The following is a 20,939-nucleotide window of genomic DNA, read 5'->3' on the forward strand; positions in this document are numbered from 1 at the left end:
CTATTACCTCACACCTGTCAGAATGGCTGTTAAAAAGAAACCAATGAACAATTGTTGTGAAGATGCAGAGAGAAAAAGAACACTTGCACACTGTTGGCAGGACTGTAAACTGGTGCAGTCACTAAGGAAAACAGTATGGAGAATCATCAAAAAATTTAAAATAGAACTACCACATGATCCAAAAGTTCCACTTTTGGATATTTACCCAAAGAAATCCAGAACACTAATTTGAAAACCTACATTCACCCCCATGTTCATTGCAGTGTTATTTACAATAGCCAAGATATGAAAGTGACCTACGCATTCATTAATAGATGAATGGACAAAAAAGTGGTACACATATAAATGGAATGTTGTGCAGCCATTAAAAAGAATAAAGCATTGTCATTTATGACAACACGGATGAACCTAGTGGGTATTATGCCAAGTGGAGTCAGACAGAGAAAGACAAATACCATATAATTTTACCTATATATGAATTCTAAAAAACAAAATAAGCCAACAAACCAAACAAAAAATCTCATAGATACAGAGAACAAATTGCTTGTCATAGGATAGGTGGGGTTGGGGAGATAGATGAAAAAGGTGAAAGGGATTAAGATGCATAAATCGGCAGTTATAAAAATTAGGCACAAAGATGTAATGTACAACATAGAGAATACAACCAATAATATTGTAATAACTCTGCATGGTGTTAGGTGGGACTGGATTTATCAGGGTGATCACTTCTTAAGGTAAAGGTAAATAAATGTCTAACCACTATGCTGTACACCTGAAACTAATGTAATATGGTATGTCAATTCTAACTGAAAATTAAATTAATTTTTTAAAATGAGGATTTTTCTTAGGCTGAAAAAAAAGAGCAAATGAACAAAAAAGTAAAAAAATATTTATTTTTTCCTGTCTTATTAAAAGTGAATAGTACTCTACTAGATTTATGTACCACAGTTTATCTACTCATCCATATGTGGCCACTTAGATGTTTCCAGTTTTTGACTATTATGAATAATTGCTGCTATGAACATAGATGTTTAAACAACAACTTTTATTTCATTGATTCTATTGTTTTTCTATCTTCTAGTTAAGCTTCACTGTAATCATTATTACCTGCTTGCTTTGGGGTTTGCCTTCTCTTCTGTTTTTAGTTCCTTAAGGTATGGAAGATTAAGTTATTGATTTGTGTTTAGGCATTCGCAGCTATAAAGTTCCCTAGATTTTTTTTACCTGCTTCCACATAAAGACCTTTCTTAATGCCTAAGCATAAAGTCCACTGGGAAGTTTGGGATAGAGAGGAAATGGGCAACATGAAGTTGTAGTTTGTGTAGAGAATATATAGATGGTCAAATAATGAAAATGCATAAGTCAAATTATGTACTATATAGAGGGCATGTTGACTATTTGTTCCTTATATTAGATAATGATATATTTTAATAATGTCATATATTTGTATTTGTATCTGAGATGCAAGATAGCCTAAAATATTGTTTTGCTTTAATTTTTTGATACTATATTATTATTTTAAAATATTTTATTTAATATTTACCTAGGAGTTTAATTCTTAGTATAAATGTCTCTATTATAGAAACAATTAAGCAGGCCAGCCTGAGTAGATCTTGATTTATCAAGTAAATCTGATAACTATTTCATCTTTGTAATACTTTTTATTTGTCAGATTGTTTAATAAAATCAGTTTCAATTCTACCAACTTTGAGTGTATCAAAGATAAAAAAAAGTCAGTCTCAGAATTGTTTCAACTTGTTAATATCCTCAGTCTCCAGGTAAGGGCAGATTATCTATTGGGTGTGTTTTCTTGTAAAAAGTTTGACACTCTGATTGTTAGACTGAAGATAAATATTGGCTGATCTTTTGGGCTGTTTGGCTGAATGGCCACAAGAATTGTAATTTTTATGTTTACCAAAATTTAGAAGAAAAATACCTGTATGTTACTTATTGTATTTTTAATTTTTAATTTTTTTATTTTCCAGTGACATACAATATTAGTTTCAAGTGTACAACCCAATGATGAGATATTTATATAACATACACAATGATCACCCTGGTAAACCTAGTACACAGCTGGCATCATACATAGTTATTACAAAATTATTAACTATATTCCTTATGCTGTACTTTACATGCTCATGAGTATTTGGTAACTATCAATTTATTTTCCTCAATCCCTTTATCTTTTTTACCCAGTCCCTCAACCCCCACCTCCTCTCTGGCAACCACCAGTCTATTCTCTGTATTTATGAATCTGTTTCTGTTCTGCTTTGTTTATTCTGTTTTGGGGCCCCACATATAAATGAAATCATATGGCATTTGTCTTTATTCTTCTGATTTATTTAACCCAGCACAATAACTTCTAGGGCCATTCATGTTGTCACAAATGGCAAGATTTCATTTTTTTTAAGGCTGAGTCTTATCTATCGGTTTGTGTGTCTGTTTTTCTGCCAGTACCATGCTGTTTTGATTATTATTGCTCTGTAGTATAATTTGAAGTCAGGTAAAGTGATATCACTAACTTCATTCTTTTTTTTTTTCAGGATTGTTTTAGCAATTTGGCGTCTCCTATGGTTCCATAAAAACCTGACGGTTTTTGTTCTATTTCTTTAAAAATGACATTAGGGTTTTCATAAGGATTGCATTAAATTTGTGTATTGCCTTGGATAATATGGCCATTTTAACTATGCTGATTCTTCCAATCCATAAATATGGAATACTTTTCTAAATGTCTTTTTCAATCTCTGTCAATATGCTTTGTATTTTTCAGTATATAGGTCCTTCACATCCTTTGTTAAGTTTATTACTAGATATTTTACTCTCTTTGTTGTAATTGCAAAAAGGATTGTTATCTTCTTTTGATTTCTTTTTCTGAAGTTTCATTGTTAGTGTATGAGAATGCAGTGAATTTTAGTACATTGATTTTGTATCCTGCAGCCTTACTGTATTTGTTTATTGTTTCTAATAGGTTTTTTTTTTGGTGAAGACTTCAGGGTTTTCTGCATGCAGAATTGTGTCTTCTGCAAAAGTAACACTTTTACTTCTTCCTTCCCAATTTGGATGCCTTTTATTTCTTTCTTTTGCCTGATTGCTCTAAGTGGAACTTCCAGAACTATATCGAATAAGAGTGATGAGAGTGGACATCTTTATCTTGTTCCTGATTTTAGAGGAAAAGCTTTTAGTTTTTCACCATTGAATATGATATTAGCTGAGTTTGTAGTGTATGAGCTTAATTAGTTTGAGGCACTTTACTTCTGTACCCAATTTATTAGATATTTTAATCACAAATAGCTATATGTTATCAAATGCTTTTTCTGTATATATTGATAAGACTATATGATTCTTTTATCCTTTTTTTGTTAATATGGTGTGTTACATAGATGAAATTGTGTTTGTTGAACCATTCTTGTGCCCCTGGAGTGAATCTTTATTTGTCTTTCATATCTAAAGGATAACTTTGCTGGATATATTCTTTTTGGCTGATAATTTCCCTCAGTAGTTTGGATATTTGGTTCTACTCTCTTCTAGCTTGTAGAGTTTCTGCTAAGAAGTCTGACAATATTAGTTTCAAGTGTACAACCCAATGATGAGACATTTATATAACATACACAATGATCACCCTGGTAAACCTAGTACACACCTGGCATCATACATAGTTATTACAAAATTATTAACTATATTCTTTATGCTGTACTTTACATGCTCATGACTAAATGGTATCTATCAATTTATTTTCCTCAATTTATTTTGGAAATAAATAAATTTATCAATTTCCTTTATATGCTATTTTTTTCTGACTTCCTAGAAAATTCTCTCTTTGTCATTAATATTTGATAGTTTTAATACAATGTGCATTGAAGAAGGCCTTTTTGGACTGAGGTAATTAGGTATTTTGTTTGCTTCTTGGATTCTAGGATCTAGCTCTTTCTATAGGTTTGGGAATTCTTGTCAACTATCTGAATAGACTCTGTTACCTTCTTTCTCTCTTCTTCTTTTGGTATGCCTGTTATTCTTATATTGCTCTTTATGATAGAGTCAGATAGTTCTTGTAGATTTCTTTCATTTTTAGAAAAAGAGTTTAATTATTTATTTTCAGAGAGAGGTGAAGGAGGGAGAAAGAGAGGGAGAGAGTCATTTCTTTTTTAATGCTAAGGTCTCTCTCTTATTTTCTCCTCATCATTTCTAGACTTCCATCTTTGATATCACTAATCCTTCCCTCCATTTGGCCCACTCTATTTCCTGTGCTCATAGTTCATTCTTGATCTTTTATTGAGTTCTTTATCTCCAGAATTTGTTTGGTTCTTTTTTAAAGTTTCAATTTCTCTGGTAAAGTACTTGTGATTTTTATTATATAAGAGTCAGAGAGTTCAAGATTGCAGTTCTGAAAAAACAGTGAAATACAAGAAAATACAGAGATGCTGTTTAATGAGCTAAGAAAACAAATCAATAAACAAAATGAGTACCTCCCCTTTTTAGAAGTAAGAGATGAAACTTCTATGTAAATAATACCTTCCCTTGTCAAAATAATTCTTATCTTCCTCCTTCCTCTTGATTATCTAGGCTACAGAAAGTGATACATGTGTGAGAGTGCCCCCTTCATGGCTTTTCAACTCCACTTTATGTGAAGTTTCCTTTGTTCATTTTCACAAGTATATGCTAAAACACTTTAGCAAATATTTGGCAAGGGTACAAAGAGTGATTTTTAAGTTCAGCAGTTTTGTTGTTGGGCCTGAGTAAACAGATGTATTGGAGATATGAAGCCCCACTTGACTTTTGTCAGTTTTTTTCCACCTACTCAAAAATTGGCTGGATGAGAACAGTTCCAAAGAAGGCTTGACTTGTGAATAACCCTAGTTACATTTTTGTGTTTTTAGAATTCGTAGGATACAATATTCAAGTTTTTGACATCATATTTATTAACTAATTTTCCAGTTTGCCCACCACTCTATGAGTTATTATCAATTTTTCTTTGATAGTGACTTGTTGGTCACATATTACATCCCCCTCCACTCACCAACATCTTGCTTCCTGCAGAAAGGAGTCTTAATGACTTGCAAAATTTAAGCAAGTAGAGACCCATCATTGAATTGCTTTTACTTGCCAGAGGAGGAGACTTTTTCAGATTTCTCAGAGCAGGCATTAATTGATCCAGTGCATAAGCTCCAGAGGAGGGAATAGTTAGTAAATTTAAAAAAATCTGAACTGTTTAATATTAATGTCTCTCCAAAATCAAAACCGGGCATTAGGTCAGAACTGACTCAAGTTTAGGACTTAGGAAAACTCAGCTTGCAGTAAATTTTATTTACTTTGGGAAAATTGGAGAATCTTAGAACTAGCGGGAAAGTTAAATTAAAAACTTGAGTATTTATCCCCAAACACACATATTTAAGTATGAAGATTTCATTATTATTATTTTTTGACCACTATAAGATAACTTACATATTAATCTCCTGAACTTCATCATCTATTAAACATAGGCAAGGTCCCAAAGCAAGTTATTAAACTATCAAATAAGAAATTGGTAGAAAAGTGTAACTGGAAAAGACACCAGCATTCGGGCTGCCTGTCACTACCAAATCCAATAAGCAATGGAAGCAATTGAATCTTTTATGGGCACTTTATTCATGTGGCCAGTGATCTGAGAAGATGGCAGGTTCACATCCTAACAAACCACCTTCCCTTCTCTTTCCTGGCCAGATCTTTTGTAAGGGGGGTGGGGGAGGATAAACAAGGTGCGGTGAGGGCTTTGAGATTCAGAAGCCACAACATTCCTGTCCTCGGCAGTTAGCTGTTCCCAAGTGGGATGGTCATCTGCTCCCCTGGAACACAAAAGGCCTGGATGCCTCCAACTTGTCCCCAGGTGGTAATCTCTAGCCAGTGCCCCAGGAAGTCAGCTATTTTCTCAGGAGCCAAGATAGGCCTTATCTGTAGTTTCTGAAACAAAAACTCTAAGATACTGATTACTTGCTAGACTTATAACTTTTTACCTCAAGCTATAATTTTCCAAGTCTTGAGTCCCCTATCAAAAGGAAGTACTTAATTGTTCATTCCATTATTGATCAACTATGCTTCCCTGAAAAAGTAAAAACTCTGTACAAAGAGGGAGAAAATCTTAAGCTTTCAACAATGTACTACAAGTTAATCCCTAGGAGATATTAGCAACTTCAATTGACTTGCTCTTTGATGGTCTGGACAAATTTATATTACTATGTTTTCCAGAGCTTTATTGTTAGTGGATCCCAGGGCATAATACTGAATATAAAAATCAAGTAATAAAATCCCCAACTAGCCTTTGAAATTAAACTAGACAGTAACTTAGGCCCTTTATCTGTCTCAGATTTAATCTCTTCATTTGTTTTAAGATTCCTCACGTTTCCACTGCATGCCTTTATTTCCTTCAGAAGTCCTCTTCAGGCATTTTCCTCTATCACATCTTAGCTTTTTAAGGTCTTGTATTCTTAATAGAATTGCACTTACATTCTTAAGTGCATTTACTACATCACTCTGGTAACAGTGTTACAGAACAGACACACCAGGGCCCGGACTCCGGAGGATGGTATACTAATACTGTCTGGACCACCTACTGGGCTCAATTGTCTGCTGCCAATTGGAAAGACATTCCCTCAATGCCAGAGATTTGTGAAAAGGAAAGGAAAGGTTTATTTAAAGCTATACAGACTTAAAGTAGTGACCCAATGTCTCTATTAAAATATCAAAGTCCTTTTGGATGCCCATAGATGCCCACAGTGCTTCCTTCTCCTCCTGCCCTAATTCAGGGTACTGTAATTCAGGAAAAGAGCACACATCCATGTTTCAGGCCACTGGCACCGTCAGCTGTGTTGCCATCCAGGCAGGATCTCCAATTAATCCAAAGCCATGTGGCACCCTCTCATGGTCTACTGGCAAAGAGTTCTTTCACCCTTCTTCCAGGCAAAGTCTCTCCTGCTTCCTAGGCCATGCGGCCAAAGGGAGCATCCCAAAGCTGCATGGGCCTCTTCTACCAGAGCTACAGGGGTCTGCACTCTGGACAAAAACTGCATGTGGAGGGGAAGGGTTGCCACTCTGCCAAAGCCAAGTGGTGATTCTCTGCTAAAGCCAGATGGTGGATTCCCCTACTAGAGCCACAGGGGTTCCCACCCTGCCGGAAGCCTCATGGCTTTCTCTCCTCAATGGCTGCCGAGTCTGGGTTTAAATACCCTGCACCAATCTTCCTCTGCAGCCCCATTTCCGACTCCTCCCACAATCAGCTACACTTGCCAGCATTCCCATATCCTTCCAGTTTTACTGGGCTGCCATTCTGAGTCTGGGCAAGTGTGGCTCCATGGCATGGAGCCAATCATCTCCAAGTTCTCACACAGGCGCTGTAACTTGGGGGATCTGCCCCCAGTTACATCTTGGGAGGAAGTCACTTCCATCCCCCTGGCTCAGAGCATGGCCACAGCTATTTAACACATCTATGAAACCAGTTAAAGGTTATAGATATGTTAAATGACCATGCCAGAGGTTAGCTGCAAAGCTGTTGCTGTACAAAACAGCTCTGAATGGCCCTGCTCCATTTGTCTCTTCCCCAACTCACACCTGTGAGGGGAAGGGGTGAGGACATCTTAATATTTCCTGGACATCTTGAGTTCTGCACCTCATTCCAAATCCCTTTTTGGGGTCCCCCTCTTGGCTGCACCCTGTTACATTAGAACTGGAAGTTTGTACATTTTGCCCACCTTCACCCATTTCTCCTACCTCCCAGCTCTGGCCACCTCCAACCAGTCTTCTGTATTTATGAGCCTGGCTTTTGTGGTTGATTTTTTTTTTTAGATTCCGCATAAAAATGAAATGTAAGGTATTTTTTCTCTGTCTGACTTATTGCACTTAGCATAATACTCTCAAGTTCCATTCTAGTTGTTTCAAATAGCAAGATTTCCTTCTTTTTTATGGCCAAGTAATATTTTATTGTGTGTGTATACTTGTATATATATCACATACTTTTTATCCACTCATCAATTGATGGACACTTAAATTGTTTCCATATCATGGTTATTGTAAATAATGAGACAATGAACATGGGGCTGAATATATCTTGTCAAGTTAGTGCTTTTGTTTCTTTGGATGTATACACAGAAATAGATTCCTAGACCATATAGTAGTTCTGTTTTTAATTTTTCAAGGAACCCCCATACTGTTTTCCATAGTGGATGCACCAATTTACATTCCCACCAACAGTGCACGATGTTCTCTTTTATTCACATCCTTAACAACACTTGCTATTTCTTTAAATAAAAACTAATAACCAATCTATCAGGTGGGAGGTTATACCTCATTTTGATTTGAATCTTCTTGATGATTAGCGATACTTAACATCTCTTCATGTATATGTTAGCCATCTGTATGTTTTCTTTGGAAAATATATTCAGATCTTTTGCTCCCGTTTTAATTGTTCTGCTATTGAATTGTATGAGTTCTTTATATATTTTGCATTTTAGCCCCTTATCAGAGATAATGATTTTCAAAAGATTTTCTCCATTCAATAGGTTGCCTTGTCATTTTGTTAATGGTTTCCTTTGCTGTGCAGAAATTTTTACTTGATATAGTCCCACTTGTTTATTTTTGCTTTTGTTTCTTTTTACTTTTGGTGGCCAATTTAAAAAATGATCATCCAGTCCTGTGTCAAGAAGCTTACTACCTATGTTTTCTTCCAATAGTTTTATGATTTCAGGTCTTACATTCAAGTCTTTAATCCATATCTGAAGTAATTATTGTGTATGGTATAAGACAGTGGTCCAGTGTAATTCTTTTGCATGTGGCTGTCTAGGTTTCCCAACACCATTTATTGGAGAGACTCTCCTTTTCCCCACTGACTATTCTTGGCTTCTTTGTCATAAAGTAATTGACCATGTGTGCATGGTTTATTTCTGGTCTCTCTATTATGTTTCATTAATCTCTGTTTGTTTTTATGCCAATATCATGTGGTTTTGATTACTACAGCTTTGTAATATATTTTTAATTAGGGAGCTTGATATTTCCAGCTTTGTTCTTTCTCAAGATTGCTTTGGCTTTCAGAGTCCCTTGTGGTTCTATACAAATTTTCATATTGTTTGTTTTACTTCTGTGAAAAATGCCATTGGAATTTAAACAAGGACTGCATTGAACCTATATATTTCTTTGGGTAGTATGGACATTTTAACAATATTGATTCTTACAATCCATGAGCATATAATATCTTTTCATTTATTTTTGTCTTCTTCAAGTTGTTTCATCAAGGTTTGTTGTCTTTATGTACAAGTGTTCACTTTGTTGGTAATATTTATTCCTAGATATTTTAGTATTTTTGATACAATTGTAAATAAGAGCAGTTTCTTAATTTATTTTTTTGGTAATTTGCTATTAGTGTGTAGAAATGTGATAGACTTTTGCATATTGATTTTGTATTCTGCAACTTGACTGAATTCATTTATTAGTTCCAACAGTTTTCTGGTTGAATCTTTAGGGGTTTCTATATGTAATATCTTCTCATCTACAAACAATAACAGTTTTACTATTTCTTTTCCAATTTGTATGCCTTTTATTTCTTCTACTTGCTTAATTGCTCTGACTAGGACTTTCAATACTATGGTTGAATAAAAGGGTGAAAGTGGACATCTGTGTCATGTTCTTGGTCTTTGAGAAAAAGCTTTCAGCTTTTCAACATCATATATGAGGTTTGCTGTGGGTTTGCCATATATGGCCTTTATTATGTTGATGTATGTTCTCTCTGTACCCACTTTGTTGAGAGCAGTGGAAGAGAAATGCCATATGATGTCAGCTGTAAGTGGATCCTAATCAACAAAACAAACAAGCAAGCAAAATACAACTAGAGACAACTGTGAAAATGGAAACAACTGTACTTGAACAATAATACAAATATTAAAACCATTATAAAATCATAAGTTGATGTTGGATTTTGCCAAATGCTTTTTTCCTGCATCTACTGAGTTTGATCATGTAATTTTTTACTTTTTATTTTACTAATATGGCATTTCATATTGACTGATTTGTGGGTGTTGAACTATCTTTGCCTCCCAGGAATAGGTCTCACTTATCATGGTATATGGTCCTTTTAATGTATAGTTGAATTCTGTTTGCTAATATTTTGTTGAGGATTTCTGCCTTTATGTTCATCAGAGGTATTGGCCAATAATTTTCTTCTCTTGTGGTATCCTTGTCTGGCTTTGGTATCAGAGTAATTCTGGCCTCCTGAAATGAGTTTAGAATTTTTCCCTCCTCTTCAATTAGTTTTGGAACAGTTTGAGGAGAGGTACTAAATCTTCCTTGAATGCTTGTTAGCATTCACCAGTGAAGGTGTCTGGTCCTGGACTTTGTTTATGGGGATATTTTGATTACTCATTCAGTTTTGTTCTATTAATAGGTCTGTCCATATTTTTCTGTTTCTTCCTGATTCAGTCTTGAAAGATTATGTTTCTAGAAATTTATCCATTTCTTCTAGGTTGTCTAATTTGGTGTATAATTGTGGAAAGTATTCTCTTACAATCATTTGTAATTTTGTGGTGTTTGTTGTCACTTTTTCTCTTTCAATTCTAATTATATTTATTTGTGCCCTCTCTTTTATTCTTGATGAGTCTGGCTAAATGAGCTTTTGTTTATCTTTTCAAAGAACCAGTTCTTGGTTCATTGATTTATTGTTCTTTAGTCTCTGATTCATTTATTTTTATTCTGATCTTTATTATTTTCTTCCCTTTTTTCACTTTGGGCTTTATTGTCCTTTTTGTAGTTCTTTTAGTTATATAAGTTTAATATAATAAAATCTTATATTGATTAAGATTTTTCTTGTTTCTGGGGGTAAGCCTGTAATACTGTGATTTCTTGTTTTTGCTGTACCCCAAAGATTTTACATCATTGTGTTTTCATTTTCAATTTGTCTCAAGATACTTTTTGATTTCTTCCTTGATTTCTGTATTAAGTCCTTTCTGTTAAGTGACATGCTGTTTAGTATCCATGTGTTTATGTTTTTCTACTTTTGATTTTGGAATTTATTTCTAGTTTCATACCCTTGTGATCCGAGAAGGTACCTGACATAATTTTAATCTTCTTTAATTTACTGAGACTTGTTTTGTGGCCTAACATGGTCTATCCTGGAAAAATATTTTACATGTACTGGAAAAGAATGTGTATTCTGCTGTTTGGGAAGTGTTCTGTAAATACCTATTAAGTCCACCTGATATAATGTGTCATTTAATGCCACTGTTTTCTTGTTCGTTTTTTCTGGATAATCTATCCATTTATGTAAGTGTGGTGTTAAAGTTTCCTCATATTATTATATTTATCCCTCCCTTTATGTATGTTAATGTTTGTTTTATGTATTCAGGTACTCCTACATTGGATGAGTAAATGTTTATGAGTATATCATCTTATTGGATTTATCCTTTTATCATTATAAATTGCCCTTTTTTGTCTTTTGTCAAAGCCTTTGCTTTAAAGTCCATTTTGTCTCATATAAGCAGTGCTACCCTAGCCTTCTTTTCATTTCCATTTCCATGAAATGTATTTTCCAACTTTTTGCTTTCAGTCTGTGTATGTCTTTCAATCTGCAGTCAGTGTCTTGTAGGCAGCATATGCCTGGGCCTTGCATTTTTTATCCATTCACCCATCCTGTGTCTTTTTTTATTGTATTCTTCCCATTACCATTTATCCCCCTTAAACCCCTTTTTCATCCTGTGTATTTTGATTGGAGCATTTAAAGTTATAATAAATAAGTATGTTATTGTCATTTTATTATTTTCTGGTTGTTTTTGTAGTTCTTTGTTCCTTTCTTCTTCTCTTGCTCTCTAATCTTCTACATTTATGACTTTTTAAGTGATCTGTTTGGATTCTTTTTTCTTTATGTATCTATTATAGGTTTTTGCTTTGTGGTTACTATGAGATTATACACGGTCCAGCAGGAGTAATGCCTGCTTGAGTGTGGTTGGTAGGGCAATAATATGGGTGTAATAATTTATACTTTTAATTTGAACATTTCACCTAAAATGTCATATGGTGTGCTTGAGTGTGATATTGTTTTACAGAATTACATGCTTATGGTTTTGTAATAAAAAGGGGTATTATTTGTGCCAGGCCCTATATAAGAAGCTATCTTTATTGCAATTTTTTAATTTATAGTCATTTATGTTTGGACACATTGTACAACACTACACTTCTTACTTACAAGCCTATGTTTATACATTTTACACGTTGTGCCATATAAGTTTAACCCTTAATTTATTACTGTAGTTACACACGTTCTTACAACATTTGTGTTTTAACCTTCATAACAGCTTTATAATTGTTTGATCTACTATTTTTACTGTTTGCCTTTATTAGCACTATTTTTTCTTTCCTACATATTTCTTTCTATATTTCCTATATATTGTCTTTTCTTTTCTGCTTTCACCCTTTCATTACTGAGAATATATTATACCACTCCTTTCTGTGCTGCAAAGTTTCTGCTGAAAAACCAGCTGATAAGTTTTATGGAGGATCTCTGGTGTGTAATTAGCTGCTTTTCTCCTGCTGTTTTTAACAGTCTGTCTTTGTTTTTAAACTTTGGCATTTTAACTAAGGTTTGGTGTGGACATCTTTGGATTTTTCTTGCTTGGGTCTCCCTATACTTCCTGGACTTGTGTGTCTATTTCCTTACCAAGTTAGGGAAGTTTTCAGCTATTACTTTTCAAATAGGTTTTCTTTCTCTTTATTTTCTTTCTGTGAGTGTTGGTATGCTTGATGTTATCCCAGAGGTCCCTTAATCTAAACTCAGTATTAATTTTCTTTGCTGTTCCAATTGGATGAGTTCCACTACCTTGTCTTCCAACTCACTGACATGTTCTTCTGCATCATTTGTTGATTTCATCTGTATTATTTTCATTTTAGTTATTGTATTTTTCAGTTATGGATTTTTTAATATTTTCTATGTCTTTGTTGAAGTTCTAAGTTCATCTATTTTCCCCATATTCCCTGAGTGCCTTTAAACCATTGCTTGAAATCTTTGGCATGTAATTACTTACCTCTATTTCATTTAGTTCTCGTCTGGAGTTCTGTCCTATTCTTTAATTTGGAGCTTATTCTTTTATCTGGAACCTGTCTACCTCCTTATTTTGGCTGTTTTTCTTTCTATGAATCTGGCAGGACAGCAACCATTCCAAATCTTAAAGGAGTGGCCTTGCGTAGGAGCTTCTCCTTTATAGGCTCCATGTGCCAGGGGTCTTTTACAGGCCACCTGGTGCTGGAGGTGGACAGAGGTTGGGCTGCAAGAAGAGCCAAGGGCAAGCGGAACTGGGTCCATCTTGGCAGGCTGTAGGAGTGTGTGCAGGCCACGGAGAGTTCTAGGAGCAAAATGCTCTGGAGCCACCTTGATAGGCCAGCTGGAGCTGTAGGTGGAGCATACTTGGGCCATGAGAAGTCCTGGAAGCACGCTTCACTGGGGTGTAGAGCTTTAGCTGAAATGAGTGTGAACCACAGGGAGTCCTGGGGGCAGGCCACAGTAAGGCTCAGAGTTACAATTGAAGGGGGCATGGTCTATGTCAGGGGTGCCAAACTCATTTTCACAAGGGGCCATATCAGCCTTGTGGTTGCCTTCAAAGGGCCGAATGTAATTGTAGGACTGTATAAATGTAACTACTCCTTAACTAGGGGCAAGGAGGTCAGCATTGCTGCCAGGTAGAAACAAGGTCGAGGGCCATGGGCCTTGTGTTTGCCTTGTGGTCTATGGGAAGGCCTGGATGTAAGCTGGGTTGTAGCGAGAGCTGTAGCTAGAACAGGTGCAAGCCAAGGGGAGTCCTGGGGACAAACCATGTAGCTGGTGTGGGCTTGGGTCTTGAGGTGCACTGGGGCAGGCTTGGCTGGCTGGCTAGAGTGCCTGGATTGTGCTCCTGCTTGACTGATCAAGACGTGGGTAAGTGTAACAAATGGCAGCACTGGAGAGAGTTCTTGCAGTGCCCCTCCCATTTAGCAGGTGTCCTAGGGTTAGTAAATGGATTTCCTTCCCTTGTCTTCTAGATGCCTTTAACCCAGTTTTTTTTCTCTATGCCCCAGGATGAGCAAGTTGGCATAGGCCCCTCAGTGATTCCTCCTTACTATATGTAGGTCTGTGTGTTGGAGGTGGGATTCCCACATTACTGTGTCTCCAACTCCATCTCTCCTACCTGTTTCTATGTGGTCTCTCTCTTATTTTGTGTGTGGTACACACAGAAGTCTTCAGCCGGTTCTCAGTAATTCTTCAGGGGCAATCACTCTATCTGTAGGTATAGATTTGATGTGTTTATGGGAGAAGGTGTGTTCAAAGCCTTCCTATGCCACCATCTTGAAACCCTCCCCTTGTTACTATTTAGTGCCTTTTTTTTTTTCAAAAAGGGAAGCCCCTTTAATGTTTTGGGTAAGGCTGGTTTTGTGATGATAAACTCCTTTAGCTTTTACTTTACCTTTAGATTTTACTCCTTTAGTCTGGAAAACTATCTCTTCCTCAATTTTGAATGATAACTTGGCTGGGTAGCAAATTCTTGGATGAAGTTTCTTTCACCATTTTGAATATACTGTGTTACTCCCTGTGGCCTGCAAAGTTTCTACTTAAATATCTGCTGATTATTTTATGGGAGTTCCTTCATACTTAACAAATTGTTTTTCTCTTGCTCCTTTTAAGATTTTCTTTTTATCTTTAACATTTGACATTTTAATCATAATATATCAGGGTATCCCTCTTTGCTTTCATTTTCTTTGGAACTCTCTGAGTTTCCTGGATCTGGATGTCGATGTCATCCTTTTCTAGGTTGGGAAATTTTTCAGTCATTATTTCTTCAAATAGATTTTTTTGCCCCTTTCCTCCTCTTCTCTTTCTGGAAATCTTATAATGTGAATTATCAGTGTGTATGATATTGTCCCATAAGTCACTTAGCTATCTTTACTTATTTCCATTCTTTTTAATTGTTGCTGCTCTTATTGGGTAAGCACCACTGCCTTGCTTTAAGAGTTCAGTAATGCTTTCTTTTGCTGCATCTAGTCTGCTTTGAAACTCTTTAGTGTATTTTTCGGTTTAGTTTGGTATTCTTCAGCTGTGTGACTTAAGTTTGGTACTCTCTTACATTCTTTATCTCTTTGTTAAAGTTTGCAGTGTGTTTGCCACTTTTCCCTGAGTTCAGCAAGCATGTTTATGACTATCACTTTGAATTCTTTCTGAGGTAAATTACTTATCTCCATTTCACTGAGGTTTTATCCCTGAGGTTTTATATTGTTGTCCCCCCCCCCCATTTGGAACATATTCCTTTATTNCAAGCATGTTTATGACTATCACTTTGAATTCTTTCTGAGGTAAATTACTTATCTCCATTTCACTGAGGTTTTATCCCTGAGGTTTTATATTGTTGTCCCCCCCCCCATTTGGAACATATTCCTTTATTTCTTTATTTTGTTTGACTCTCTCTGTTTGTCTCTATGTATTAAATGCAACAACCATCTCTCCCAGTCTTGAAGGAGTGGTTTTTCGTAGGAAATGAATCTTGTTGTTTAACCCTTTCTTATCTCTTTGTTGTCTCTCAAACCTCTGTGATTGTCCAAGCAGCCTATTATATTTTTAATACCTCCCAGTAGTTGAGGGTGTGCCGGGACTTGTCAGTGTCCCAAAGGGAGGATCTCAGTCAGAACCTAGATTCAGGCTGATTGGGAGTTAGACACTCCGGCTGTATCTTTCAAGTATTCGAATATATACAGCTGTGGGACCAGAAATATAAGTCCCACTGGCCACCAGAGTCAGGCAATATGGAAGTGTCCACTGGACAGCTGGTGCAAAAATAGGGTTTCAGAGAAGTGTAGGAGCTTTTTTCTGAGAGACACCAGTAAGCTGTAGCAAGGCCAAGGGGAAGTGCAAAGATGGCACGTACCAAGCTACTTTCCCTGAGAGCAGCTTTGTGGGCCCTAAGTGTGTGCCAAATCTGAACACTGCTTCTGAGGCCAAGCTCTAAAACAAGCAAATGGACCTCTTAATACAGATTGAAATGATTCGCGGCAAAAACTCTCTTGCCAAGTGACTTCATTGGTGTTTTTAGGTACCTATTCCTCTCTCTTGGGATCTGGTTCTCAAAATCGGATGCAAAACAGCATAGTCAAGAGTGCTCTGCATGATATATTTTCTTGATATACCTCCTCAGACAAAACAAACAAACAAACAAAAAATAACAGGACTATGTCAAACTAAAATTTTGTTTACAACAACAAAACCAAAAGACAACTTACGGAATAAAGACATCCACCAATGATACATCTAATACGTGGTTAATATCAACTATTTATAAAGAACTCATACAATTCAACACCAAAAATACCAAACAATCCTATTTAAAAATGGGCACAGGACCTGAATAGACACTTCTCCAAAGAGGACATATAGATGGCCCATAGACATGAAAAGATGCTGAACTGTCTCAATCATTAGGGAAATGCAAATTAAAAACACAATGAGATATCACCACATACCTGACAGAATGGCCATCATAAACAAATCAACAAACAACAAGTGCTGGCAAGGATGTGGAGGAAAGAGAAGCCTTGTGCACTGTTGGATTATAGATTGGGGCAGCCACTATAGGAAATGGTAAGGAGGGGACTCAAAAAATTAAATATGGAACTGCCCTATAACCCAGCGATTCCACTTCTGAGTATGTATCTGAAGAAACCCAAAACACTAATTTGAAAAGATATGTGCACCCCTATGTTAACTGCAGCATTATTTATAATTGCCAAGTTACGGAAGCAGCCCCAGTGTCCATCAATAGGCAAGTGGACTAAAAATACATAGTGGTACATATATACAATGGAGAATTCCTTGGCCACAAAATAGAATGAAATCTTGCCATTTGTGACAGTATGGATGGACATAACCTAGAGGGTAGTATGCTAAGTGAAATAAATCAGTGAAAGACAAATACCACATGATTTTACTTACATGTGGAGCCTAAAGAACAAGGTAAACGAACAAACAGAACAGAAACAGACTCAGGTACAAAGAACAGACTGATGCTTGCCAGTGGGGAGGGAGGTTGAGGAACTCAGTGCAAAAGGTGATGGGATTAAGAAGTACGAATTGGTAGTTACAAAACAGTTACAGGGATGTGAACTACAGCACAGGGAATATGGTATACTATTGTAATAACTATGCATGGTGCCAGGTAGGTGCTGACAATATCAGGGGGAGCACTTTGTGAGGTTTATAAATATCTAACCACTGTACTGGACAGCTGAAACAAATACAAAGTCATATTAAATGTAAACTATGATAAGAAAAGAATGAAGAACACTTGGTAGCCCTGAAGAGCAGAAAGGGCTTAACTGAATCTGAATGTGCTCTGCCACCTGTCAGCACTGTAACTTTGCTCATGTTACCTAAACTGTAAGCCTGGGGTTCATCATTAGAAAAGGCAGGTAATACTACCTACTTCAGACAAATCTTTTATGCATAGAATGTGTGAAGCTCTTAAGACAGTGTCTTACATCTAGTAGGTGCTGAAGAAATGTTCATTACCATTTGTCCTATACCATTTTTTATGCTTTGGGAATTCATGAAAGTATCAAATAAAACCAGTTGATAAACATTTTAGGAATACCTTGATATATGAAATAAAAATGTATTTAACTTTGTGTAAGAAATCTGTATAAAAAGGAAAAAGTGGGACTTTTAGGGATATGTATATATGTCCTTCATTTTATTTTTCTTTCTAATAGTACATCTGACTATCAAAATGCAAACTGATGGGGTCAGTTTCCAGGTATTCTTCTCTTCTTGGTGATCTGTTTCTCTAGGTGAGGTAATTTAACCTGCTAACCCAAATGATAGGGCTTCTCTTAGGTACCAGTCCCTCCCTCATTTCCTTTGGCATGACCTCCTTTTTCTGTTTCGGCTTCATCCCAAATAATGTCCCTGAATCCTAATTTCATCCTCTATTTTATACTCCTTAAAATATTAGTTTAGCAGAAAGGGCTCAGGCCCTTTCCTAACGAGTGGCTTCCTAGTCTGAATGCTGTTGCACAACCAGTTCTGTTTTCATGTTCACTAGTACTCAGACCTCTTCAGGGCTCATGATTCACACCATCACAACTCCTTCTCAAAGTCCCATTTTCCAACCAGACTTCAATATTCTGAGTCTCTACTTACTGCTTGTGACAATTATCCTTGAGGTCTAGCTTGACCATTTTGCAAGAATCAGTGAAGAATAGTTGAGAACTTGGGTTTACCACGACCATATTATGGAATGCACAAGATTCAGACATGGAAATTTATTCAATGCATAAGCTGACTTGCTGAAAAAAGTGGGGGTGTAGACTCAGGGGAGAGAATGACATTTTATTATTATTAAACATTTGTATCTTTTCATTTTGATCATGTTTAGGTATGTCCATGCAGCTATCAAAAGGCATGTAAAAATGAACATTTCAAAAATAATTTTCAAAAGCAGTAAAAACAGTTACACAGGACATTATGAAATTTGAATGCCATCATTAGGACCCAACTTCTGCAGGCTACTACTACTATGGGTTCATCACCAAGGCTGTTCTGCAGACAGTCAGGCAAACAGGATGAGAATATTCCCATAATTACTGTAATAATAAAAATAATTAAGGAAACCTTCATTGAGTTGGATAACCCTACATAAATAGGCAACACAGTAAATCAAAATGTAAACATACGGTTTTCTGACACCAGTGTAGTAAATACAATGAGTTGCAACTATAAGAATTTCTAAATTATCCCACTATCCCACGAGAGTGATTCTTACACTTTGCTTCTTTGTTGTGTAATCCCTATGTATTTTTTCCCATTCGTCATCATCTGTATCCTGGTCAAATGTTTCGGGGTATGTTGGTAATTTGTCTTTGGGGCATTCTTCATAGTAACTCCTAACATATTTTCCTACAGACCACCCTTTGTATTCTTCAGGCGTTTTGCATTCCAGGCCATTATAGTGGACGTTGTAATGGTGCTTTAACCAGTAGTAGAGGTAGTGGATGTTGTAGTCACATCTCCAAGGGTTATCTCTGAGCCACAGGAGTTTCAAAAAATACAAGTCTTCAAATACTCCATAGTCAAAGTTTTGCAGACTGTTGTTGGATAAATCTAACTCTTCTAGATTTGTGAGTCCTAAAAAAGCAGCTAGAAACAGAAAATATTTAATAAACCAAATGAGTAATTGGGTTAAATGTAACTCTATGGTGTTTATAAGGACAAATATAAATTTAAAGTAAGAGATTCAGTTTACTATGTTGAAGAGAAAAGATTTTCCTCCCCTCCTTTTTCTCAGAGCACTTACTTTAGAAAACTCGTATGTACTTTGTCCTCTTTGAAATGTATACATATCCTTTAGAAGACTAAGGCCTTTTGTGAGCTCTATGAGCCAGAAATGTCTTTCTCAAGGACCTGGGAGCCCTCTCATTGAAATATAATCAAGAAAGAGTACTCCTACCTCCCACTTTCTGTAGGAGGGTAGGAACCTTGATCCAAGCTGCAGAACTACTTCTTGTCATAAAGATAAAGTTTGTTTTCCTGTTGACAAAGCCAGTTCACTAACACAGTTGGTCACTTCAATTACCAAGTAAAGTTAGAATGAACTGTGTGTGACAAATGGTGCGTTCAAATCCTCTTACTTAAGGGCTAGTTATCATTTACCCTGAAAACATGTGTGCATTGGGTTGTATCTGCCTGGCTACATAAATGTGAGATCTTTCTCTGTCTTTGCAATCTTTTAGCAGATTGCTTGTGCTGTGCATCACATTCTGGTGTAATGCTCATCCAATAATAAGTGTATTTTCTTTCTCTGTTATCCTGTGGAGAGGATTTCTGTTTTGGGAAAAGATTTTGGCTTTAATTATATTTCTCTAACGGTACATGCATCTAAATGAGAAGTTCTAAAATATGTTTTTACTCAAACAAAACTTTCCCCTTGATTATTAAATTGACTAGAACACAATATTTTATATGCAAAATCAGCTTTAAGTTAGCTTTCTAAAACATGTATTTTGGGCTCTTGTGCATTCTTTTATACTTACTGGACAGATGCCATAAAAAAGGCATGAATTAGGAAAATATTTCAAATACAAGGACATAATAATGAAAATGTATCTGGGGATGATTTGACACATCCCTGGGATATCAGTATACTCTGAAAATATATAAAAAATAGCCTTTTCCAGGGGGAATTATATTCCTGTACAGTCCAAAACCAAAACAATTTTATCAACATTTTGAAAACATCTGGTTATGTTTGGCAAACTATGGTAGATATCAGCTTTGAATCCATATGTATTTAATTCTACTAGGGTGGATAATTTTAAAACAAATATCAAATACATAACACAAAGTAAGACAACAAAAACTTTCTTAAAAAGTAAAGAAATCTGAACCTAGATTATCCCTATTTTAGTTGATGTGGAGTGCCTAGATACCCTAGAATTTATAGGTCAATCCTAATTTCAAATATTTTGTTTCTATTTCAAATATTTTCTGATTGCTCTTTTAACATACTGTTGCTAGAGCATAAAGCTTTTTTATTTTGAATGTGGAAAACATGTTCTCATACCAATACCATCAAGCATTTTTGTATCATTTGTTCTCAGACACAACCCATAATTCCCCATAAAAAGCATTCTGTTCTGGTGCAAGGCAAATAACTGGGGATGTGGGGTAGGGTGGGGCAGAGCAGGCTGTGGAGAGGAGCAAAAGGCCAGCTCTTGTAAGGCAGTCCTGAAGATCCTGCACCCCCATTTGCTAACATCTGTGAGTCAGTGATCTCAACAATTTACTTTTCTTTAAACAAGTCAGCTTTTCAGATCCAAAGCACGTGTAAACATTGTTAGATTTTATTTTGAAAGCACTGTATGTAGCTAGGCACTTTGAAAGTCTAGTTTTCATGTTTTTTAAAGGAAGTAAAACCCTT

At 36.0% G+C, this 20,939-nt stretch overlaps 2 protein-coding genes across 2 annotated transcripts in view; one reads left to right on the forward strand and one right to left on the reverse strand.

The window, feature by feature from the left end:
• The window catches only part of FBXL13 (F-box and leucine rich repeat protein 13), a 193,375-nt gene that overhangs the window by 86,003 nt on the left and 86,433 nt on the right, over positions 1-20,939 (forward strand). The gene's annotated exons all lie outside the window — the stretch shown is intronic.
• Positions 18,391-20,939, reverse strand: part of LRRC17 (leucine rich repeat containing 17) — a 40,586-nt gene continuing 38,037 nt past the window's right edge. The window contains exon 4 of the mRNA XM_037057089.1: positions 18,391-19,159. Within this exon, the coding sequence (XP_036912984.1) occupies positions 18,762-19,159 (398 nt within the window). The 3' untranslated portion in view covers positions 18,391-18,761. The remainder of the gene's footprint in view (positions 19,160-20,939) is intronic.

This window comes from Sturnira hondurensis, unplaced genomic scaffold (assembly GCF_014824575.4).
Source record: "Sturnira hondurensis isolate 20B ecotype Veracruz unplaced genomic scaffold, ASM1482457v3 Scaffold0009314, whole genome shotgun sequence".
Taxonomy (NCBI): domain Eukaryota; kingdom Metazoa; phylum Chordata; class Mammalia; order Chiroptera; family Phyllostomidae; genus Sturnira; species Sturnira hondurensis.